This window comes from Lissotriton vulgaris, chromosome 6, assembly GCF_964263255.1.
Source record: "Lissotriton vulgaris chromosome 6, aLisVul1.2, whole genome shotgun sequence".
NCBI classification, from domain to species: Eukaryota; Metazoa; Chordata; class Amphibia; order Caudata; family Salamandridae; genus Lissotriton; species Lissotriton vulgaris.
In genome coordinates, this window is record NC_141694.1 from 92,553,537 (window position 1) to 92,578,790 (window position 25,254).

Genomic DNA, 25,254 nt, shown 5'->3' on the forward strand with positions numbered 1-25,254 from the left:
CCTCCTCCAGTGGGGCCATGTAGATGTTAAAAAGCGTAGGGCTCAGTGAGGAGCCCTGCGGTACTCCACACTGAAGGGGGGTAGGCAGAGATCGAAGATTGCCTTCGCAGACCTGATAAGTCCGGCCACTCAAGTACGACGCGAGCCATTTGAGGGCCGACCCTCTCACTCCAATCTTCCCCAAACGGTTGATCAGGATATTATGATCAACCGTATCAAATGCAGCGCTTAGATCCAGGAGGACCACCGCAGCGGATCCTCCCGAATCCAAGATGCATCTGCCTTCCTCCACCATTGAAATCAAGGCCGAATCGGTTCCCTGGCCAGGCCGAAAGCCCGTCTGAGTGCGACCCAGTAGATCATTAAATTCCAGGAAATGCGAAAGGTGGCGGTTGGCAAACTTCTCGGCGATCTTATTCAGCCCGGGCAGAAGCGAGATGGGACGGTAATTCGCCAAATCGGCCGGATCAAGGCCTGGCTTTTTCAGAAGGGCCTTGACTAAACTGCTCGACCACACTACCACAAATAGAGCACTTGGGATTATTAATTTAAGCCCAGTAAACCAATAAGGGTCATCTGTACTTTTGGTATGGTGTGCCCTTACTTGTCCCTGGCCACATAAAAAATCACCTTCCTAAAATGAAAAACAACAACAACAGATCGGCGACGAGAAAGACGACGTTCCCATACAAAGGGGTGTCAGCCTGTGCAGTCGCTCTAAGTCACCTCCGAGGAGCCCAGCCTATATGATGAGGAACACGAGTCAGCAATGTTGGCAGTAGAACCTCCAGATGGACAGACTGAATCAGGCTGGGAGCCCAAGATGTAGAGGACATCAATGACAGCGAGTACCCAATGTCCACAGACCTCCCTCCTACACCAAAAGTCTGCCTACACAGCCCACTCACCAATGCCCGGGTGCTCTACAGCCTTTGGGTTCTGGCCGACACCGAGAGCATGCCTTTTAGCTGAGACTGCCGTCAATGCCAATACGGCTCTATGCCATAGGGACAGGCTTTGAGGTGAATCGCAGCAAACACTGTGTAGACTGTCATCGATGCTTGTGCAGCCTTTGGTGCCACCAAATTCTCCAACACCCCATCTCCATCATGAGACTAGAAAACCTTTGGAGCCAAGCAAGCGTCCGGCATCTACACCTACCTCATCAGAGCCAAGCCATACATCGACTCCAAAAAAAACAATGCCTTGAACTGCTTTGGCGTCGAGCACCTACGCTCCATTTGAGCATAGAAAGAAACAAACTGAGAAGGGTATGATGCCCAAGAAAAGCAGGACAATAACATCAGAAACAGAGGGAAAGTCATTTGAAAAGCTTAGACACAAGAAGCGCTCTATGGAGGGCGGCACCTTGCCAAAGAAGTCCCATAAACTGTAATGATCTTGACTTCCCAAAGCCTCTTTCAAAGATGAAGTGTGGACCGTAAAGCCTCTGGCCCTATGCAATTCAACAACATCACCACCTGCACAGTCACCATTGTCCATACACTTGCAGGGAGTCCTAGGCATTCTGAACATGACACAGACTCAGGGGAAGACCCACCCCATATCCCTGGGATGCATACAGTGTACTGCCAGATACAGATATTCAAGACCCAGTACCAGCTACGTCATCACCTCCAGATGATATCTCCTTCTAATATAGAGTCATTCAGTGCCCTGTTGAATATCATAAAGTACAAATGTACACTACGGAGCAGGGAACAGACTTTCTATTTGAGACACTCTGCGTATGATAGGGTTCATGCATGCTCAAAATTAGAGTCCTTACGCCTCGCATTGAGAGTAAGTACAAACTTTCCCCTGTTTGGGTATCAGGAGATGCCCAACAGCTGTCTCCCTAGTGCAGGGAAGAGAGCTGATTCCCAGAGTACTAAAGACACTCTTTCTCTGGATAAGAAAAGCAAGCAAATAAATGCGGAAAGAAACCAAGTAGCAGTGGGTCTGCTAATCATTGGCGCATAACTAACTCAGTAGAGTTACTTGCCCGGTATGACAGGGCCACTTGGGATAGTATAAAAGCGCAAATGCAACATTTTCCCAGAGCAATGTAGAAATGGGGGTGGGAGAGCTAGTCCTAGAAGGTTGACAGATCTCCAATGCAACCTTATGCTGTGTCCTAGATTGCGTGGACACTGCTTTGAGGGGAATCGGAATGAACTCCTCCATTCTCCTACATAGGTATGCCTGCCTATGCACCTCTGGGTTCAAGCCTGATGCGCAGAAGCACCTCCTCAATGCCCCTCTGATGAGGACCATCTCTTCGGCCCAGAGGTGGACTCCCAGCTAGAGAAAATTAAGAAAGACACAAAGACCGCTCAATCCACTGGAGCTCTGCAGTCCACTACGCCATGCCAACTATAGTTTTGTCGGTATCAAGGCAGAAGGACTTCCAAAAGCAGCGGAGCAATATCGTCAGCAAGCAGCCAAAAGCTACTACAGAGGAGGTTTTAAACAGAGGGGGTAGAGGTAGAGGAGCTCGCGCAACTGAGCCTCTACCTCCAAAAACCTTAAGAGTGTTAAAAAATTGTATTTAGATGAAACAAAGACCATCAGAAGTCTCATCAATTGTTTCCAAACTATGGTGCCATCAGGACCGGTTTCCACGCCTCCAAGCACTCCATTTCCAGATGGATAGTGTCTTGCAATAAGCTGGTTTATCAATTGGCAAATAAACCCTTACTGGTTTCTCCAAAAGCTCATTCCACTAGGGGAAAAGCAGCTTCTATAGCTTTTCAACCTAATGTACCGATGGCCGAGATCTGCTAGGCAGCAACTTGGAAATCGGTGCATACGTTCACAAGACATTATTGTCTCTATTCTGATTCCAGAGCAGATACCCAAGTAGGCCAACCCTTCTTAAAAAATGTATTCCAATGATGAGTTTGTTGGAATTGGTATTCTTTGATGTTTACTGCTATTTTTATGGTTCTCATTTGCCCGCAGGAAGAAGGGATGGGCTTGCTACTCGATTCATGTGCTTATAGCTACTGATGAGGATCCCCTGGGGGGGGCGTGGCTTGGACGCCGGAGGGAATGGCGGCGTGAGCCCGGAGCTCCGCGCCCGATCCCCACAAGTATCCTGAAAATCCGAGCGGTGCCCGCGTGAACGACACCACTCACGCTGGGGCGACAGAAAACATTGGCAGCAGCATCCCGGGGGCTGAGAGAAGTACCCTACCAGCGTCGCATTGACCCGAGCGGGGGGACGGCCGGGTTCGATGAAGAAGGCGGCCCAACATGGCGGACGCGGCCGCAGCTAGCGCCCGCGAGCATTGAAACCCGGCGACGCATGGCGTGATTAGAAGCGGGTAGCACGGAGGAGCTGAGAGAGCGCCAGCGGTCTGCCCGGCTGAAGGAGAGGAAGGGGCCAGCACTCAGCAACACGCATTTTCGCACCCGACTCCACAGCCGCTTCACAGAGCTGATGCAATTTAAAATGGCGGCTGAGCTCTACGCCGCGAAAGGAAGGAAGCCGGTGAGGAGATCGAGGGTCGAGAGGGGGCGTTGGGCTCTGTGGGCGGTCCAGCGCCTGGGCCGCTGCTTGCACACGAGAAGTGGGGCCGAAGTGAGTGCCCGTGGGACCGAGGGGACGGGCTCGAGGTAGCTGGGCGCAGCCCCGGGAAGAGGAGGAGTAACGGCTGCAGCGGCGGAGACTCGTGTGAGGCTCGGCGGTTTGAGCGGAGACCCCTGCACCAGGAGATCGCGCCTCCAAGCAGGGAGGTACTGATTGCGCCTCCGATGGTGATGACCTTAGACTGCACCACTGCGGGGACATGGTAGATCCAAGGTGCGGTGCACTATGCCCTCAGCCGAGCAGAAGCCGGGAATACTGCGCCTGATTGCCTGCAGAGGAGAAAGCGATCTGCTCGGTCCTGTGGAAGACCGAGACCCTGACCTGCCTGAGAGCGACCCCCTCTGCAGTTACACTCAGCTGACGGTGCGGCCTTTGGAGCAAGCGGGGGCAAGTTGATTGGCGCTCCCCAAGGACAAATGCCCAGGAGAGACTACCATAGAACCACCGCAGGGCAGGACTCCGGGGCCAATACCGAGCTGACATTGGCTGTTGTTGAGGACCCAAGGACATTCCAGTGGGGTGACCCTGCAAGCCCTGACTGCGATTATACAACACAGTTGAGCCACATAATTGCCCCAGTGAGGTGGACGAGGGGTGCTGAGAGGCAGAGCGCGTATTCCCAGAATAGTCTTTGGCGCCCGCGGACCCACCTAAGGTGCTAACACGACACCGGATATATGCCCGAGCTGGGAATCATCCTGTTACAAAGTGCCAAGGGGGCGTCGGACTTGGGCTGCAGAGGGAGGCGCTAGGGACCCACAGGTGAGCGAGGACGACTGTTCTGGCAGACCTTTCTTGCTGGGGTGCTGCTGGAGTTGCAGAGGCGAGAATTCCAAGATTGGTGACCTGCCGGGGGCCCTGGCTGCGCATCCCCGAGCTGCTCGGGATCGTGGGTTCCTCCTTCTCACTGAAGTACTGCACGGCTCGACAGTGGCACTAGCATGATGGGGAAGAACAAGGGGAAGGTCGATGAGGTTGCGAGCTCGGAAAAGCCTGCGGGCTCTGCCCCGGGGCCTGCGGACCTGCAACAAGGACCGGATACTGGAGGCCATTGCGAAGACAAAGGAAGCTTTGCAGCATGACATCGCTCAAGTGGCGACGGGGCTGGGGCTCCTTCGCGAGGACCATGCCAAACTTAAAGACGGGGTCAAGGACACGGAAGACTCCCTGCGGGAACTGGCCCCTGCTCACAAGTCAATGGAGGTGAAACTAGCGGACGCACTGGATCGAATACAATCGCTGGAAAGGAGGGCAGAGGATGCCGAAAACCGAAGTAGGCGCAACAACGTTCGCTTAGTGGGCCTGCCCGAGAAAACAGAAGACGGAGACATGATTGACTACCTGGACAAGTGGTTTAAATCGGAAGTGACACCAGAAGGCCTATCGCCTTTCTTCACGCTTGAACGTGCACACCGTGTTCCGGCTGGGTCTCCCAAAACAGGCCAGCCACCCAGACCGGTGATAATTAAGTTGTTACACTACAAGGACAGGGACTTGCTCCTCCAGAGGGCCCGCGACGCGGGTCCATTTCAGGTAGCTAATAGCAAAGTAACACTGTTCCCTGACTACACTTATGAGACACAGCGACTGCGTGCCTCCTTTTTGTCCATAAAACGAGAACTGAGGACTGAAGGCATACAATATTCCCTGCTCTTCCCGGCCAAGCTCAGAGTGGTTTTGGACGATAAGACGCACTTCTTTACCACATCGGCGGACGCTTGGGCATGGTGGGAAACGTACAAGGCGGGCACGGATGGAGCAAAAATCAGGGTAGACAAGGAACGGCGCCTACCATAACAGCGGAAATCACAGAGACTCCTCAGGCGACGACAAGGATCCCGGACGCCTTCGATGTCACAAATGGAATGGAAGGGGAGAGGAGAGCAGCGCTGCAGGCAGTAGTGGAACTGTTGTGAACTGCCACAGCTCCGTCGCGACAGGGCACAGATACAGAAGGCCGAGCCACAGGCTCGGAAACGGACCAATCGGACGCCAACAGCATCAGAGGCCCGATAGTGACGCCTCAGACATTGGAGGAAATCCTGGAGAACTGATGCGAGAACTGGGTGAGACAGATCCTTACGACAACAGGGGGGAACTATGTTGAACGATACGATAATGTCCTGTGCTACAAGTCATTCCACCACGGCTAGTTATAAGGGGTTCACAAGGGCGGGGGCGTGGGGCTGGCACGGCCGCCTTCTGGTCAACAGTTGCACCCTATTGGCCCATAAGGCTACCACAGTGACGACTGCGATATAGGTGGGGGGGTTAAGTTGGTAATTTGAGTTTGGATGGGAGCTGATAGAGTGATATTGGGTCCTGTTCTGGGGCGGAGTGGACTGTGGGGGACTCACTCTGTTGGGGGTTAACTGTTTTGGTTCTAGGGACAAGTTTGGGAGACACCACCACCCACGCATGGGTTTTGGATTGTTTCATACTGCACCAGCTGCCATGGGATAATGGCTAATGTGGGAACGTTGAGATGTATAACCTGGAATGTGAGGGGGTTACACACAATGACAAGTAGGCACAAAATACACGCCTATTTGACCCGCAGGGGGATCCATATTGCCTTACTCCAAGAAACACATCTGATGAAACAGGAAGGGGTGGCACTGCAGCGCAGATGGAGAGGGCAACTGTATCATACCACATACTCTGCGTATGCTAGAGGAGCATTGATCTGGATCCGGGCGGGCACTCCATTTCAGGTGACTAGGCAAACAATTGACCCTGAGGGCAGGTATGTAGCGATAGAAGGGAAACTGCAAGGCAGGGATATCGCCTTATGTAGCATATATGCACCAAACACTGACCAGTTGCCCTTCTTGACTCGTCTCTCTGGGGCGCTTGCCCATTACTTAGCGGGTCCTGTTTTGATAGGAGGGGACTTCAACTAAGTCACGGATGTAACATTGGACAGGTCTCACCCACCGCTGAGAGATTCCCCAGTATACCAACTTACGAAGGGTAGACTTGATTGGCAGGGGAGGTGGGGATTGGTCGATGCTTGGCGCACACAACACCCATTGGAGAAAGACTACTCATACTTCTCTAGTCTGCACGATTTACACGTTAGACTTGATGCAATGTTGTGTTCACCGACGGTGATACGATCGCGCGAACTGAATATCTTGCTAGGACGATATCGGATCATAACCCCATGCTGATTACGATGAACTGGATGATCGAACGCTCATGTGTCCCAACATGGAAACTGCGACCTGAGACATTGGACGACCTACTGTTTCACGCAGCGCTTGAGGAAGGGATCACACAATACTTTGCTGAAAATGACGGCACTACGGCATCCAAGGCGATAGAATGGAACGCCTTCAAGGTTGTTCTCAGGGGCCAATGCATCGGGAAACATGCTGGAGTGCGTAGGGTGCTGCTATGAGATCTAGACAAGGCGGAGGTTAAACTGCGGGAAGCGGAAAGAGCGCGGCGGGATCACCCAGAGCTCCAGGGGGAGGTCAGCGGCGCTAGAGAGGCCGTAGCGATTGAGGTGGAGCGCCTCTGTAGCTTTGACCACAGGGCATACACGCTGAGGGCGCATAATGAAGGGGATAAAGCTGGAACGCTGCTGGCGTGGTTGGCTAACCCCGCTAAGCGAAGCTCCCGATCCTGGCTCTAGAGGGGGAAGGGGGACACACGGTCTGTACTCAGGCTGAAATTCTCCGCAGCTTTCATAGCTATTATACAATGCTTTACAAGAGCGCACTTGGGGGACGAGAATGTGTCATTGACGCTTTCCTCGAGGGGTCGCGCCTCCCACAACTGAACCAAGAACAGGCGGAGGAACTGGGCAGAGACATAGAGCTAGGTGAGATTAGAGGAGCCGTGAAACGGATTGCTCGCAATAAAACGCCGGGCCTGGATGGTTTGCCTATAGAATTTTATAGTAAATACTTGGACCTATTGGTACCGCGGCTCCAATTGGTATATAACGAAGCAAGAACTGCTGGCCGTTTGCCCCACTCTATGCACGAGGTCTTAATGATCCCCTTGCTGAAGCCAGGGAGAGAGAGCTGTAACCAGACTTCCTATAGACCACTATCTATGCTTACTACAGACTACAACATTTTAAGTAGTATATTAGCAACTAGACTATTGCATCATATGTCCAGATTGATACACAAAGATCAGTCAGAATTTATCCCCTCACGCAACACAACCATGAATATCAGGAGACTTATACGACTGCTAGATGACGCTCACCCAGGGGTGAAGGCGCCTATGGTCTTGTCCATTGATATCGAGAAAGCGTTCGATAGCCTAGAATGGGAGTATTTATACAGAGTCATGGGTCACACCAGAACCAAGTGGAGCGTGGGACGCAGCAGGGTTGCTCCCTGTCCCCCCTACTCTTTGCCCTTGCGATTGAACCTCTAGCAGCTGAGATACGGAAGGGGATACATTATAGGGGTATAGCCAGTGGGGGGGAGCAACAGTTTATTTCCCTATACGCAGATGACTTATTGTTATTCCTTGAGGATGCGGAGGAAGCATTGGAGGGAGCAGAGAGGCTTCTTTTGCGTTTCGGAGAGATCTCGGGCTTAAGGGTCAACTAGGTCAAGACATGTTTATTTCCTATGCGTCAGGGGGAGGTGCGGCCTGCCCACTGTCCCTACCTCAAATGGGAGCCCACGTGCCTGAAATACTTAGGGGTCTACGTATACCACACAGCGACGGATATGCTAGATGGTAATGTGGGCCGCTGCATGCGAGCGTTGAAGGGAAGTATGGCCTTTTGGGCCACCCTACCGCTCTCGGTGACCGCCAAATCTCTCTATTGTAAATGGTTGCTCTGCCGCGCCTTATTTATTATTTCCGCACGCTACCAGTGTGGATACCCAACCCCATTTCTCGATGCTTACAATCACAATTGACTTTGTTCCTCTGGGGCTCGGGTAGATGCAGAGTTGCGCTCAAAACGCTTCTCCGCCCCAAGGACGAAGGAGGCTTAGCGGTTCCAGACTTCGAGCTTTACTATCTCGCGGCACAGCTGCAGATCTTCAAGCAGGAGGTGGCGAGAGTGTATCGCAGCCTGGAGGATGGACGAGTTGGGGGCACTCCGAGGCATGTCCTAGCTTATATTACCTTGAAGCAGAGGCTAACTGTGAGCGATTTAACGCTCGAAGACCAGACATTTAGGCTCTGGTGGAACCCCTCCCAAAGGCGAGCAGGTGTACGGCATCCATACGTGCCTGAGATTCCCCTCGGCATGGTGACGGTGTTTCCCCATGGAGGAGACTGGTCGCAGTTGCAGCTCTGGGAAGACGCAGGGCTACAAGTAATAGGTGACTTGTTTGACGATGGTGTTTTAATACCGTATGAAACGCTGCAGGAGCAGTTTGGCCTCCCGAGAGGAGGATTCTTGCTGCACTTTGCAGTGACTAGGGCTGTAAAGGCGCACTGGAAAGGGGGGCTCTTGGAACCCATGACGACCATGGCATGTCAATACACCATGATGGCGGCGGGAACCCATAAGGCTATCACATGCCTGTATTCTAGAATGCTATGGGAGAACTTGCCGCCTTTGACAGGGCTAAAAGCCAAGTGGGAAGCTGATTTGAACAGGGAGATCCCCGAGACAGCTTGGGCGCAGATAGTGCGTCGAGCACGGAAGAGCATGAGGTACGCACGCTTCCAGCAGATACACTTCTTTATCCTCCATAGGGCCTATTTGACACCCGGCAAAATTAGGCAGTATTTTGGAGTTGCCGAGGCAGGGTGCCCCAGATGCACTACAGAGGGGGCGGAACTGGTCCATATATTTTGGTCCTGCCTGACTTAGATGATTATTGGCAGGCGGTTGGAGACACACTGAATGAGGTGACGGAGAGGAACTTACAATTTGATCTGGCTGCCAGTGTACTACATTGGTTCCCGCATACTCCCAAAAATAAGATTACAAGTAAATTTATTGATATGGGCCTTCTCTTAGCAAAGAGGGAAATTACGAGGCTTTGGAAAGCGAAAACGAGCCCCACATATAGGAGATGGATCAATGAGTTCTTGAAATGGGCGACTGCCGAAAGCACACTAAGATACCAAGTAGCACGCCGGAGATCGGACGTCAGGGCGCTGGTCGCAGCGGCTGCTTGGGAAACTCTGGTGCAGGCCTTACGGGACAGATCGTTGCAAGACGATGGGAAACTTCCGACATTGGATGAGAATACTTCCCCAGCCACACCAGGCACATTACAAACCTAGACAACCATTAGCTCCTGGTGACACTACTAGATGTAGACCGTATGAACTCCAAGCATGGGTGGTAGGATCCAGGGAGGGTGGGGGGATGTTGGGATCAGTTTATTAGACCTGGAGGGGTTAGAGAGGAAAAACAAAAGCAGACATGAGAACTCTCTACGAAAGAGTTACAACTACACTTGGGCTAACGTTTTTGACACTTTCCTAAGCAACGCCGCTCGACCTCCGGGTACAGTGCTGATTAATGTTAAATAGAAGTAGATGTCAAAGCTGCCATGATAATGTAGAAGTGTTATATGAGGATCCCCTGGAAGAGAAGAATAAGTTACTTATCTGTAATCCTAGTTCTCTTCCAGGGGTATCCTCCTCAAAGTCATAAGCAACCCTCCCGACTCCCAGGCAAATGATCCAAAAAGTGTAATCTCTTTGTGCCCTGACCTCCGGGTCTCTGCAAATAACTGACCTGTCGGCCCTGAGGCATGATGGGAAGCTAGGGGTCATGGTTGCCTTAAAGGAATGGTGCCAGTTTCTTTGTGTTTCTCTTGGTTAGCTTTTCAGCTTTCTATACTATTGAAGTTACAATGCAGCCAATGAGCTGACAATGTCTGCTTTTCTCTTTGCAGGGTTATGTTTTTTGCTGTCTATTAAAAGCAGTTAAAATTTCCTTTGTTTTCCTGCTTTGTTTTTGTATGTGTGCGAAGAAAAATCTTACAGCATTGCTCAGCCTGGGGTATATGGAAGGCTGCATTGATTGTTTTTCATTAAATGTATATGTATATATATATATATATATATATATATGTTTTCATATATTTATTTTAATATATTTTCTGGGGTCCCCATGCATGGGCGGTAGTATTCATGTGCCTATGACTTTGATGAGGATACCCCTGGAAAAGAACTAGGATTACAGATAAGTAATTTATCCTTCTCTGCCTTGTTTTAATCACTAGGCGGGTAACTTCAAGTAAAAATAAAAAGTGTATGGCTCTCGAGCTCCTAAATACGAGCTCTTGGGCTTGTTTTACCACAAACTGGCCCATTCGCACGGAACCGCGCCGCTCGCATTGAAAGTCACCTTGAGCTGACACAGTTTCAACACATTGCGCAGCTAGTATCAATCCCCTGCGGGGACCTCTAACTAAAGCACCAGCCCACCCGTCCACAATGCCCAGCCTGCTCCTCTTGCCACGCCGACCACTGGGAACACTCTTCTTGCTCCTGGTGATCTTCTTCCACGCAAACTGGGTTCTTGGCAAATGTAAATGTAAATGTATAGGCATTTATATAGCGCACTACTTACCCGTAGGGTCCCAAGGCGCTTCGACCGCTGCGAAACCCTTCCTGGCTTCCCTGAGAGATGGTCCCTTAATGGGTATCTCCAGGGTGAGACCAGGCATCCCCGGCAGTCTGGTGGGGCCGTTAGTGAAGATGAGGCAAGCTAATGCCCAGAGTTGCCGAGTGTGATCGCTGATCAGAGTGGGCACCGAGGCGAGAGAATTATCGAGTCCGCTGACCCTGGTCCAGGAACCTGCCGCGCCGGGAATCGAACCCTGGTCCCGGGCCGTCCTCTGCTCTCGGGTCTGCCGCCTCTAACCAGTGAGCCACACTACTTCACTAAAACTTGAGACAATAAACCTTCAGCAGTACTAATCTGGGACTGTGTTCGACCTTCACTCCTTCGTTGTCGTTCTAAACTTTTGAATTTGAGCAGGTCTAACTCGACCAGATGGCTGCAGTTTGCGATTTTGGTTTCTAAGTTATATTTTACAGTATATTATTTACAAACTCTAAACTATGGTTCTACTGAGCAGATGTTTGTTGTTTTTGGTCTTATTTTATTCATTAAATTAATCTCTATTTTCTAACCTGTTGTGGGATCTTTTTGTGTGGTGTTTTCATTATTTTACTGTTCGAAGTGTTGCACAAATTCTTTACGCAGTGCCTCTTAAGTTAAGCCTGAATGCTCTGTGTCATGCTACCAGGGGGTTGAGCACAGGTTAATTTGGGGGTTTCTTAGTCCTTACCCTGACTAGGATTGTGGTTGATGCTTGACCAGGGCTCATACCCTAGTCAACCAGTAACTCAATTTTAACAGCCCCTCTAGGGCAAGTTATCTTTCGTTCTGTTTGTATTGTCTATTGCCTGAAAAAGCTTTGCTTTGGGCACAGTTAAAGGATATCTTCAGGCCCTTACTACAATCTTACTTTTGCCAGATCAGTCCTCTTTGTTTGTCACCGTTTGTGATGCGATTCTTGAAAGGGCACCCACATATGTTCTGCTTCTCCTTTTGTGATTCCCCAGTGGGACCATAACCTGGCCCTCAGTTTATTTAGTGTGCACTCCGAGCCACTTCTCAGTTGTCCCTCACTGCTCCTTTTAAGATGGTGTTCGTTGAGGTTAGCACTCATATGAGTGACCTTCTGGTCTTTGTTTCAATCAACCATGTACTACCTTCTTACCAGACAAACTGGTTCTGTGGACTTGAGCGTCATTGGTCAAACCATCACCTTGCATGCGTTCTATGCTCCACCTCATCCCTCTAAGGAGAAGGAGAGGCTCCATCGCTTGGATACCAAAAGAGCACCCAGCTTTTACATTGGTCATAGCAAGGAACACCAGGTAGATGATTAACTCTTTGCTGGGTTCTCTGAAGCAAGAAACGGTAAGGTAGTACAGAAGAGAACCAACTTCTTCTTGAACATGCTCTATATTAAGATCTGCAATGCATTGTCTGAAAGGTAGCCTCCATAACTTCTGCATGCTCATTCTACCAGGGCCAAAGCTGCTACCACTTCCTTAGCATACAGAGTCCCTGTCCTAGACATATTCCAGGCAACTACATGAGGTTCCTGCTGTACATTCACAAGAAGTATTGTCTGGGCAGTTGCGTTCTGTGAGAATTTCCCTCTCAATCCTGCGGGATTTTCTGATTTGAGTCCTTTCACAGACCCACCGTCAGAAAAGGTACTGCTTTGGTAGTTATTCAAAAGCGAGGTATCTGCGGCTAGATGTCTCTATCAGAAGAACAAGTTACATACCTTTGAAACTCTTTCTGGTAGTGACTCTATATAGCTGCACATTCTTCATTGGTCCGCCTATCCTCTTCATTGCGTGATTGGGCTGTATCCATTAATAGGATTCCAAGTCTAGGAATCTGCACACTAGTCACAACCAATGTGCTCTTGTTGCTCTGCATCTGGAGCGCGGACAGCCTCAAAGGCATTTCAAGTCATCGCATGGGGGTGGTGCATATATATGCTATGCACCTCATTTCTGGAGCGATCTGCATCATTGCAGAGCAGCTCGGATCCAACTGGTGGTGTGCCAAGGTACTGCTGAAAAGTTCTGGATCCGGTGTCACTCCTGAGGAGCATTCAAAAGGTGAGAAATCTGGGGCTAGATAGAGCCTCTACCATAAAGAACGTTACCGACGGTAAGTAACTTTTCCTCTTATCGTCTTGCATCCAAGAGCTGAAATTTCTGTGTGACTCCAGCTAGAAAAGTATTGTCCCTGAAAACAGTTTAACTGGTCAGGTATCTAGTATAGGAATGGTCCATTGACTAATGTTACATCACATAGTGGGGGTTTAGCAATGCCTGTACATTAATCTGATCCTCTTGCACTTTGTGAAAGGAATGATGGAATTGGGAGGATACAAATTGTCCTTTAATGGTAATTATGTAGTGCGGTGGTTTCTAATGTAGTTTATAGAAAACTTGAATGGTTTAATGTAAAAGTACAAATAAACAGAGTATTTTGTGAATGTAAGTCCACCAGTGAGCTTGTTATGAGGTCACGATTTTCCATCTTCTGGAAGGAATTGGTGGACTACATGTTGCAAAAATATAAATATAAAGCATGGTGTATAAGTATATAAAACATGTTGTATTAAAATAGACACTGAATCTGAGAGGGCGTGGCTTGGCCGCATTCTAAGTGGGTTTTGCCGGCCAAGCTCAAAATCCGATATAATCCTGCAGACTACGGCATTTTCATAAGCTGCAACCAGTGTTTCCTGACTAAACCTTACCTGCGGCATCGCTTCGAGCTGTCTTCGCCTTCCGGAGCCTCTCTGGGACTGGGAGCTGGTGCTCGTCTGAGGAGCTGGCCCTACGCCTCGCGGGCCGGCAGGAGCCCAGCCATTCGGCTTCTGTCATCGGCAGGGCTGCCTGGGGCTCCGTGCAGCCGGAGGGTCGTCTGTGGTTCCTGCTGGCATTGGATGAGTGCTGTCGCCGCCGGGGCTCTCGGCGGCAGGGCTGGGGGTGCAAGAGCTGAAATGCCCGGCCTGGGTCGCTCTGGCGCCTTTTTTCTACCCCCGTTCCTGTCTGGCGCCTTTCCTGCCCCTCTCAGTGCCAGGGCCTGGTAACGCGAGCAGCGCGCCTCCCACGTTTCCCCGTCGCGTCTGCCCCGGTCTGGTGTGCGCTCTCCCACCCCCATCCCGCTGCTGTGGTGCTGTGCTGGGATCATCTGACCCGCTCTTGCCTCTGCGGCCTTCCCCGGCGGCCTGTGATGGATTGGCCCCCAGCACACACATCATCAGGGGCCTGGACTGCCTGAGGCCTAATCTGCTCCCCTATGCCTGGCCTGCTATCTGACGCGCTACGCCGGTCATATGCGGGCCTTGTGTATTTTGCGGCTGGTGCTGCAATCTCTGTCTTGTCTGTTGCTGCTGCCTGTGGGGGGGTTCGCCTCGGCACTGCTGCTGTGCTGCCATTTAGAGCCTCCGTGACTGCTCCTTCATACCCCTGCTGTGGCGCCACATTTTGGAACCTGGCATTGCGGTGGCTTCTCTCCTTCAAGGCCCTCTTTGGGGGAGGCTCCATCGGTATGGCCTGAACGCGAGATGGAGCGCATCTTGAAGTACGGGTCCCCCTCATGCCAGTTGACTGTGCCTTTCTCTTGGGGACCCGTGGGCCTTCCAGAACTTAAATTTGCTCTCTGCCTGCCCATTCGTCTTCTTTCTTGACCTTTGTCTGCTGGGGAGTCGCGCTGGCGGAGTCCTGCCTGGCCGGGTTGACGCCCTGTGGCCCACGCTGCCAGCTGATCTCCTCTGTTCAGGTGCCTACTGCTCCTGCTGCTGTAGATACTTGGAGGCGTATTGGCGGTTCCTCCTGGTGCTTAATCTGCTCACTCAGGGCACTCTGTTTCTCCCCCATTTCGTGGTGTGGTCGCCTGCGAGATTCCTCTGCTATGGGAAGGACCGACCCCAAACAGCCCAGAATTGCATTCGATCAGCGCATGTCGACTCGTCAGGACGGCACTAGCTCGGACGGTGGTGACCCCGCCGCCACCATGGACTCGCCCCCCTCTCGCAACGATGACCTAAAAGCATCATGTTGGACGTAAAATCTATGGTCATTGGAATAGCGACCCAACTGGACCAGCTTTCAGCCCGGCTGGACTCTGTGAAGGTCCGTGTTGACACACACGACAATCGTCTCCTCCACGTCGAGTCCAGGGTCTTGGACGCTGAGGATGCTGCCACTCAGGATCACCAGAAGCTGCTACAGATGGACAAAATCCTTGCTCTTATTCGGGAGAAAAATGAGGATTTGGAGGCGCGCTCCAGTCGGAGTAACCTCCGCATAACTGGCGTCCCAGAATCCACCAACATAGCCAGTATGGAAGATTTTGTGGAGAAACTGGTCTCAGAACTCTTTAGTGATGTACTCCCCTCATTTTGTATTGTCGAACGCGCACACCGCTCCCTTGGACCACGCCCCGGTCCCGGATTACCTCCTCGCCCTATCATTGCAAAAATTCTAAATTTCTGAGACCTTTCTGAGATCTTCGTGCAGCACGGGTCATGGGCAAAATAAATCTTCACAGCAATTCACTCTCGTTCTTTTCGGACTACACTGTCACTGTTCAGGCTGCCAGACGAGAATTCCTTCCTGCAAAGTGGATTTTGCAAAAACTGGAGGTCTCTTATTCACTTGCATTACGCAGCAAAATTTAGACTTCGACAGGGTGCTAAAACGCTTGTATTCCCTGACCCCAGAGATGTCCTCGCCTTTGCAAAGAAACTTGACAAATCATCACGCTCCTCACCATCCAGCTCTCAGCCTGCTGAAGTTGATCGTCTTAGCGACAATGATTGACTGGTTGTATTTTTCTGGGTTTATTAATCACTGAATGTTGTCTGAAGTTCTAGTAGCTTGGCCACCCTGCTTAACTGCAGGGGTGTCTACCAAACCATGCCCTAACGGGATAATTCCCTTTCTTACTATGGTTTCCCCTGTTCCAAGTTGCGGGTTCATGGGGTGGGCATGGGTGGTATCTCAGCCTGATTGGGGGTTTGGAGTGGGTCTGGGGTTGGTGGGTCTTCTTGGGCTTGTTTGGGGGGTTGAAGTGGGTGCAGGGTTTTGGGTCCTCATGACGCTGCTTTTTGGTCTGTTGGGGTGAGAGTACTGGGAGGCGGCTGAGACATTTGAAAAACGTTTAGGACCTTTTTTTGAGTGGCTATCATGGGAGGGTCTGCTGGGTGTGGAGGGTTTGGTATTTTACCTTTCGTCTAATCTTTACTGGTTCTATGTGGTTAGATTGCATCACTTTACTGTGTTTACTGTTTCCAACTGCAATGAGTTCATGCACAACACTCCCCCAAGTCCAAAAAGCACTGCTCTTCCCTCCCCCTTTTTCATTCCCCTTCTGGGTCTCTGCGCACCGTCCAGGTGACTTGCTTTCAAGTTGCTAAACCTCTTGCTGGAGGCGCTCACATAGCGTCCCTGCCGGTAGGAGATACTGCGCTGCTGCACAACATCTGGTTCAACCCGATGTATGTCCTGCCTGCACTGCGACGCACCTCGCTTGTGTAAAGTACAACATGACTGACCGCATTTGTTGGACCTGGAACATACGTGTTCTCAATGATCACTGAAATGCCAGGCTCATTCAATCTCACTTGCAGCGACACAGGGTGTAGACATGTGTGTCTTTCAGGAGACGCGCCTCTTGTCTGAGTCTTCTTCCAGACTCCAGTTGCGCTACTGGGGAGAATCACATTCCTCGTTTTACTCCTCTTACGCAAGGGGGGTCTCCATTCTGATACTCGGGGGGGGGGGGTCTCCCCTGGGAAACTATTCAGGCACTAACGGATCCCAATGGCAGATATGTTATTCTACATGGCTCCTTGTTGACTCGACCCGTGACGATTGCTGCTGTGTACCGCCCCAACTCGGACGACCCCAATTTCTTTACTCATATATGGCATCTTATCTCCTCCTTTGACCCGGCAGCTATTGTCTTGGAGGGAATTTTAATGTTACTCTAGCAGCGGCACTGGATCGTTCTGGTCCCCATTCCTCCCATCCGCGCTCTACAGCAATGCTTCAGTCCATACTTACTGACAGCTCGCTTTATGAAGCTTGGCGTCATGTGTGGCCCGACGTTTGCAAGGGCACTTGCGTAACGTGGGCTCTGGGCTGCTGATCGCGCATCGATTTTTGGCTCACCTCCCCAGACATCCTCACCTGGCTTACCTCTGCCACTCATATGGCGCGTACCTCTTCAGACCACGCTCCAGTTCAAATCAGTCTTCGTCTAACTCATTCCCCACAGCGAGGCTTTACATGACTGCTTCCCCCGAACGTGCTTCATGAAACAGTCTTCTGCGACGAGATCCAAACAGCCATCTCTAAATATTTTGATCTAAATGCGGGTTCGGTAGACTCTCCCTCTGTTCTTTGGGAATGCTTCAAAACAGTAATACGGGGCGAGTGTATTTCTAAACAGGCTGGTGTCCTCTGTTCTATCCGTACCACTCTGGCGAAGTTGGAAATTCAAATTAGGGCTCTGGACGCCGCTCAGGATGCACACTCCGGCCTGAGATCCTTGCGCTTCTAAGGCAAAAGCATACTGAATTTACTGATAAGCTGATATAGAGCTTGCCTTTCTGGGCAGAGATTGGCCGGGAAAGACCTTCGCAAACCACCTACGCCCTTCCCAGGATGCGTCATATATTACTGCTGTCAGTGACGGGGGGCCCCTCTAGAACCACCTCTCCTGAGGAGATTAAGGCTCGTTTCATGTAATTTTACTCGCAGCTCTAAACCGCTGGCTTCCCACCCCCTCGCGTGAGGCCTTTGAACAATATTTTGAGACTATGGCGTTGGTATGGCTGGAGAATTATCATCAGGAATTTTTAGATGAGCCCTCTACTAAAGAGGAGATACTTGCTGCCATTAGTACCTTGCCTGGCGACAAGGCCCCTGGTCTGGATGGTCTAACTGCCTCTTTTTATAAAACGTATGCATCTCTTTTAGAACCATATTTGGCTCCAATGTACAACTCTTTCGATAATGACCTCTTTCCTCAGTCCCTCCGTGAGGCGATGATAATGTTGTGACTCAAGCCTGACAATCCAGCCGACTGTTATAATTCCTATCGCCCCCTCTCTCTTATTAATACTGACAATAAAATGTTCGCTAAATTAATTGCTTCTCGCCTTCTTTCACTAATGCCTATCATTGCTCTCCCTGATCAGTCTTGTTTCATTCCTGGTCGGGCCACCTCGCACAACCTCCGGACCATATTTTCAGCTCTGCACCAGATCAACCCCAGACGCCCCGCAGATGCCGCTCTGCTAGATGCCACTAAGGCATTCAACACGCTCGAATGGCCCTTTTTATTTTTTCTCCTACCACGCATTGGTTTTAGCAATATGTTTATACGAAAGATATCTCTTCTCTATACTCTCCTTTTCGGCTCATCTCCAAATCAAAGGGCAGATATCGGATCCCATCTGTACTGAACGTGCCACATGGCAGGGGTGTCCTTTGTCACCTATGCCGTTCACCATCGCGATGGAAATTGGAATTAAATTGAAATTAAAATATTTATTAAGTGCACGACTACCAAGCGGTTTCTTGAAGCTTCTGGCGGCCAGACTCCGGCAGCATCACACTCCGATGGGTATAGACTTATCTGCCCGCTCCCTCCTAGTCTCTATGTATAGGGACGACATCACTCTGTATGTTCGCCACCCCCAAGACAATCTCAGCCCTCTAGTACGGGAGATAATAACGCTTTGGTGGATTGTCGGGCATACAGTTGAACTGGATCAAGTCTGTGTTTTCCCCATTACGGATGCCACCAGATCATTTACGCCGAACTTTCCCTTTGTTTGGGCCTCCGGCCCCACCCCTACCTAGGTATCTGGCTGAGTAGGGATCTGGACGACCTCTAGAGATCTAACTTCGGGCATGCAGTGGGTTGGCTGGAATCCAAAATTCCGCAATGGAGTTGGCTTCCATTATCTATCGCCAGTCGCATGGCCATTGCTAATATGGTGGTTCTGCCAAAATTCCTCTACCTTTTTCTGAACATCCCTATCATCCTCACTGCTCATTTCTTTTGCAAGCTCTGTTCTCTGATCATCTCTCTCGTTTTGGCCGGTAAACAGCCTGGAATCGTGTATGATATCCTCACTCTCCCTATGTCGGTAGGGGGTATGGGCACTCCTAATTTTAAGCTATACGCCTTATGCGCTCAGGCTAGCTTTCTGCATTTTTGTATCCACCCCGTCCCTATCACCGACATGTGGCTGTGGAGACTGACATGGCATCACCCTGGCCGCTGGTCACGGCCCTATTCGCCCGGTCGAGTCGCTTGCGTGCGGATGTGGACACGGTTGAGACATTGCGTTGAGCCTGGACCGGACTGTGCTGACTCTCCAATTTCCCGATACTATCGGCTAATGCCATGCTGATTGTGCTGCATCCTGCTTTTCCCACCCTCCAGTCATCCGGCATGTCCAAACATGCATCATGCTTGGGCCTGTCGACATTGGCAGATCCAGACCCCGTTGCCACGTTCTATTCTCTTTCTGCCTCTTCTGGTCCGCTGGACATGCTATTGTTTTACCAGTTGCGCGGGATATGTCGGGAGTTACATCCTACGTTCCCCCAGCCTCAGCCCGCAATGACTGCCCTCGATTTCATATACCCAACCCCACCTCCTCACAAAATAGTCACTTAACTGTACGCCCTCACGTTGTCGTCCACTTCCATCTCCACAGATCGGGTGCGCGTGGCATGGAGAGTACACTTGGGCATGGACATTGCCCAGGCTGACTGCTATCAGATGAAGAAACTGTCACCCAACTACCGGCTTCCACTTATTAATTTCAAGTATTTACATAGGTTATACCGCACTCCTGCCCAGCTTCACAAACTAGGACTCATACCTAGCGATAGTTGCATGCGAAGCGCTGCCCCTGCTGCGGACTTTGCTCATGTAGCATGGCTGTGCCCCAAGGTGTCAGATTTTTGGCAAGCGGTATGCTCCGCTATCTCCGCAATCACCTCGCGATGGTGCAGCCCGACTCACCGTTGTTTCTGCTAGGATTTGTGAAATTCTGCCCGGATGCTTCCCGCTGCCTGATTGCAATGCTGCTGGTTTTGGCTAGGCGTAGGGTGGCCATGTGCTGGGGTCGCTGACCGGTGCCCCAATATGCTCATTGGCTTAAGGACGACTCGAGATGCCATACCCTGCTGTTGGAATTCTGGGACTTACTCCCTGTGAGGTCGCGCCCTATTGACATATGGGCACCTCTGGTGGCATATCATCTTTCCCAAATTCCTTCGAGCCGTGCTGTCTCTTCCGCACTCCCCGCCGGCGCCCCGCAGGTGCTGGTCAGTAACTGCCTCCCTCAATCCCTCTGCCTCCCCTGGTTGCTTCACCTGTCCTCATCCCTGCGGCTGTGCCCCCACCTCCTCCAGGGAGGGGATTAACATGAGTTGTCATTGCAGGGCCTCACGGAATCTATCTCTTGCATGTTGGGAATGTCTTTGCATTTATGATATTCGGCTCAAAATCTACTGTGTATATTGATCGGATCTGTTGCAAACTGTATTCTGTCTGTATTGAACTTGTCAATAAAGGTTTTGAAAATTAAAAATAAAAATACACACTGAATCTGAGATGAATGCAGGGTCATGTATGAAATGTGTGTCTTGTGAAACATAACTGAGTGTTTTTCTGTGTCTAGGCCAAAACCTGATCACGTAACTCCAGAAAAGTTCCTAGCAGCCCTTCATTCTGTTGTGTTCTGTTTTCAGCCGCACTTGCAGACACTGTTTGATAATGTGAAGTATCTGTTGTCCAACGAGCTGTTGATGACTGGAATGGAGAAGGTTCTCTTGACAAAGTGTTTGGTGCAGCTCAGCAACCACTTTGTAAACTATGAGCGGCAGAAAGCGTTCCTGGAAGAGCTGCTGACTCCTGTAGCTGCACTCTGGCTGTCTGAGGTGATGCAATGGTAAGGCTGCCATCTCTTAACCTGTTAGGTAACATTAGACAGAAGTGGTCACTGATCATGAATTAAACTCAAGCTCTCAAGCTCTCATGTTTATGTTTAGCTTCAAACAAATTAGATTTTCCTGGAGGCTGTTTGGAATCAAGCTCATGTAAAAAGCAACATACATCTCTTAATAGATGTTTCCCCCAGAAGCCACTGTTACATACCAAGCATCTACGCACCACCCCCATCACTTTCCTAACGGCCTTTTCTTTCCATATATTTGTGGGACTTTTTTCCTCTACTCTATTGGTTTGTCAATCCTTGTTTCTTTTTTATACCCCTTAGTTGTACTATGACTTTGTAACTCCTGTTACCTTTTTTACAGTACCTCATTAATCTTCCCTCTTATTTTACTATCTTCCATACTCTGTTCCCATTTTCTTCCATCAAATAGGTGCAGATACCCATTTTCCCACCTGTTTACAAAAGACCTTGCTAATGTCTGTTTTCTCTTGGTTGTGAGGTAGTCGACAAGCCTCGAATAAGGTTACATACAAGTTTTATCACTCATATTCTCCCCTGCAGCTAGGTATGACTTTGGACATACCTGGTTGGCAGTCTGCCCTCCACTTCCATGGAACACTGCAGGTCTGTGAACTGTTGAATCGGTGCAGGGTCTTTCCTTCCATGGATTCACAGGCAGCCATTCCCCTAGTCTTACTGTGCATTCTAATATCAGACATAGAGTAAGAAAACAGTAGAAAAGAAATCCATTCACATGTACACGTTGTGTTTCCCAACCTCAGTTTTGTATCGTAGGATCAGATCTGAAAGAAACACGTTAGTGTTAGATTCCTTACCTTCGAATATCCCCAGGCGTCAGACTGGATCCGGAAAGTTTTCGCCAGCAGTTCCTCTGCGTGTCGGTAGGCGCCGTCTGCAGCTCCGCGTCAGTTGTCGGCGTCGTGATCACCGGGATGACATCGCTGGAGTGTTTAGAAGACGCCCTCGCGCGCTGACGTCAATTCTTCTTTTTTCCACGCCAGCAAGCGTAGATCCGGGAAGAGCGTACCCTTAGTCATTTTTTGACTAACTTTTTGGACAATTTTGTCTATCTTTTTCGAGTCGACTTTGGCTCCTGGTGCCAGTAGGGATGCCCGGTTTCAAGCCGTGTGACACCTGTCACTGACTGATGTCGGTTACCGACCCTCACCGCCGGTGTCTCTACTGTTTAGGGGCCGACCACGATGACAAGTCGTGCCTTGACGTCGAAAGCTAGACGGGAGCGGTCCCGCGAGCTACTCATGATTCGGCAGTCGGCTACGTGCCGCTCGAGGTCCCGGTCGAGGAGGAAGTCGAGGAACCGGTCGCAGAGCCGAAGTCATCACCGTTCGTCAGGATCCAAGTCCTCGCACTCCGGTAAGTCGAGGCATGGCAAGAAGAAGTCGAAGAAGCAACATTGCTCTTCTGACTCCCCTCGCGCGACCTGCCAGAGCCGCAGGAGTCGCATCCGGTCCCACACCCTCTGGTCCCTGGACTCAATGCGACTCCAGGGGAGATTCAAGACTTCCTCGTAGCCATGAGTGTAGGAAGGTGGATATCGGACTATGTTTACCCCCAACTTTTTGCCTAGTGTGTAGCTGGTTTTTGACTTAGTTGGCCTGGGATCCTGCTATTCAGGGCCCCAGGCTATCTGCTCTCTCTGTAAAATGGACTCTATATACTTTAGGTACATATCCAATTGGGTATTGGGTCACCTTGTGAGCCCCTGTATAGTGTACCATAGGTACCCAGGGCATAGGTGCATCCAATGCCTACCAGGGTCTGCAGCATGTATTATGCCACCCCTGGCTGGCCATCCAAACTGACACCACTGGCTGATCACTCAGCTGGGGCAAGGTGGTGTAATCACCCCTTGCTTAGATATAGTATACCTATATCTACCTTTATATATAGGTACATATATACCTATAAGTCACTCCTATGGCAGGCCTTAACAATCCTGAAGGCAGAGTGCTTGGTTTTATGTGAGATGGTGCTCTAGCATGAGCTGAGCCTGTCTGCAACTTTTGGAACCATGTCCTTATAGCTGTTCTATGATATAGCCATACCATATACTCTTAAGTGCATTATAATCCTCGTGGTTAATGCTAACTTTGGTTTGGCTTTATCAAAATATGTTGTGTAAGGTGTCATACACTTTGTAATACTACCCCCTCGCCAGTACTGGCGACGGGGTAGAATTCCACCCTTTTAGAGGGAGAAGATATGTAGTTACTGCTTACCCGGTTAAAGTTAACAGAGCCTCAGCATCACAAAATAGATGCTTCTGCCACAGACACGAGTCTGACCTCCTGCTGCTGGACGAAACTCCGGCAGGGGAGGCCTGGACAATAGATTTCCTGTCAAGGGAGGTGCTGGCACCTCCCCAGACAACCTGTAGTGGATTGGGGCAGGGTGGGTTCAATGGAAACTGCTGTTTCCAGACACTGCCAGGGGCACACAAGGTGCTCCATGCATAGCCCGGTTCAAACCAGTTGCTGGGGCACTCCAGCCTCAGCTCTAGCGCGAAACTGGACAAAGAGAAAGGGGTGTAACCACCCCCTTCTCAGGTTCCACCCATAGGAGGGACCTAGCAGGTAATCCAGCCCCTTAGATTAGTATAAAGTTAGGAGCTGTGTCTAGAGACATTAGATTATCCTGGAAGAAACTCTGAAACGAACTCTTGGACCTTCGACATTCCATTTCGACTGGAAGACTGAAGACATCTCCCTTGTGGTCAAGGAGTGACCACCCTGTGCAAACAGGCACCAACAGTAACTTGCCGATTTGCTTTGTCGACTCTCCCGCCGGAACCCGAAGACTTAGCGACGCAGCCTCTGGACTGCCAGAATTCTCGGACTCCGACCCACATCCACAGCAAAGCTGAGACCTGTGGCGGACACGAGAGACATGGGACCGGACATCCTGCAGTACCCGCTTTTTGCTAACTGTCCAGCTTCTGAGGCGTCCTCGAAGTTGTGCTTTGGGAATTGAGAAGCCCCAACCCTGAGCAGTAAGTGAAGCGAAGCTCAGCCCTCCACACTCCACGAGTGCCGCGTTGGGCCTGCGCCTGCATTTCTCCTCGACGCATCTTCGCGGTTGCTTGCCTGCTGGCTAGTGGCCCTCCTGAAGACATCCTTTTGAAACAACACCGCTTGCTTGGTTGCTCCGGGCTTGCTCCTGCTTTCCTGTAAAGGGGATGCTCCCCAGACCTTGCTGGTCTGAACAGAAGCCGATCTTCCCTTCCTGCGTGGATTGCCTTTGCCAAGGCTTGTTGGGTCCAATCCGGATACCGATACCGACACAACCAACAGCTAGATCCTTCATGGGACAGTCAGTATCCAGCTCCTGGTCGTCGTCGACGCCTCCTGGTCCACGTGGCTGCAGAGACAAGCTTCATCTCCTCACCTGATTGCATCTCGACATCGCCTGGTTCCTTCCTGGTTACTGGCTAGTGACCCAGACTCTGTCCCCTCTGCTTTCAGGTTCTTCACTGCTCCGATCCACCCCTGCATCCATCCGGACACTTTTCTCCTGGTCGCTTGCAGCACTTTCTTGCAGTTCTCCATAGGATTGATCGATGAAACCCGACACGAAAGAACACCTATGCACCCGGCTTCCCTGGGTGAGGTAACTCGAGTACTCCGGTGCTCCCATGGGTAATAACTATCAGAGTGTCCTAGTTTAACTGGGTTTTCCCGTAGTCCACCTGGAAGTGTTCGAAATCTACTACTTTGTAACTTTTACGTTCCCATTGAAAGTCCATGGTAACTCGCGTGTGTGTTTAGACACTGCACACGCATCCTGTGGGACTCCTACTTCCTAACCTTTGGTTGTTCAGTGTAGCCCCAGCGATTTCCTAGGCCTACTCACCTTTCCTGAAGTGGTTCTTATTCCACTTACCTATTATATGGTTCGTGAGGCCCCTAGGGCAGAATTGTATTCGTGCAACTTATAGTATGCTTATTGAGTAATTTGTGCTGTATCTCGAACTTTGACCTCATAAAGAGTGCAGAGGGGTTGTGTTAGTAATAAATACATATATATTTGATATATACCGTGTGTGGTGTCCTTTCATTTGGTATTCAAGGGATTATAATTGGTAAAACTATTTGCTTCACATGCTCTCTGAAGTAATTAGCCTAAGACTGC

The 25,254-nt window shown here is 50.5% G+C and overlaps 1 protein-coding gene across 3 annotated transcripts in view; it reads left to right on the plus strand.

The window, feature by feature from the left end:
- LOC147706848 (exportin-5-like) overlaps nucleotides 1–25,254 on the plus strand; it is a 1,626,836-nt gene that overhangs the window by 582,717 nt on the left and 1,018,865 nt on the right. For all 3 annotated transcript variants that reach the window (XM_086926008.1, XM_086926006.1, XM_086926007.1), the window contains one exon: nucleotides 20,879–21,078. In XM_086926008.1, coding sequence (XP_086782134.1) covers nucleotides 20,879–21,078 — 200 coding nt within the window. The remainder of the gene's footprint in view (nucleotides 1–20,878; nucleotides 21,079–25,254) is intronic.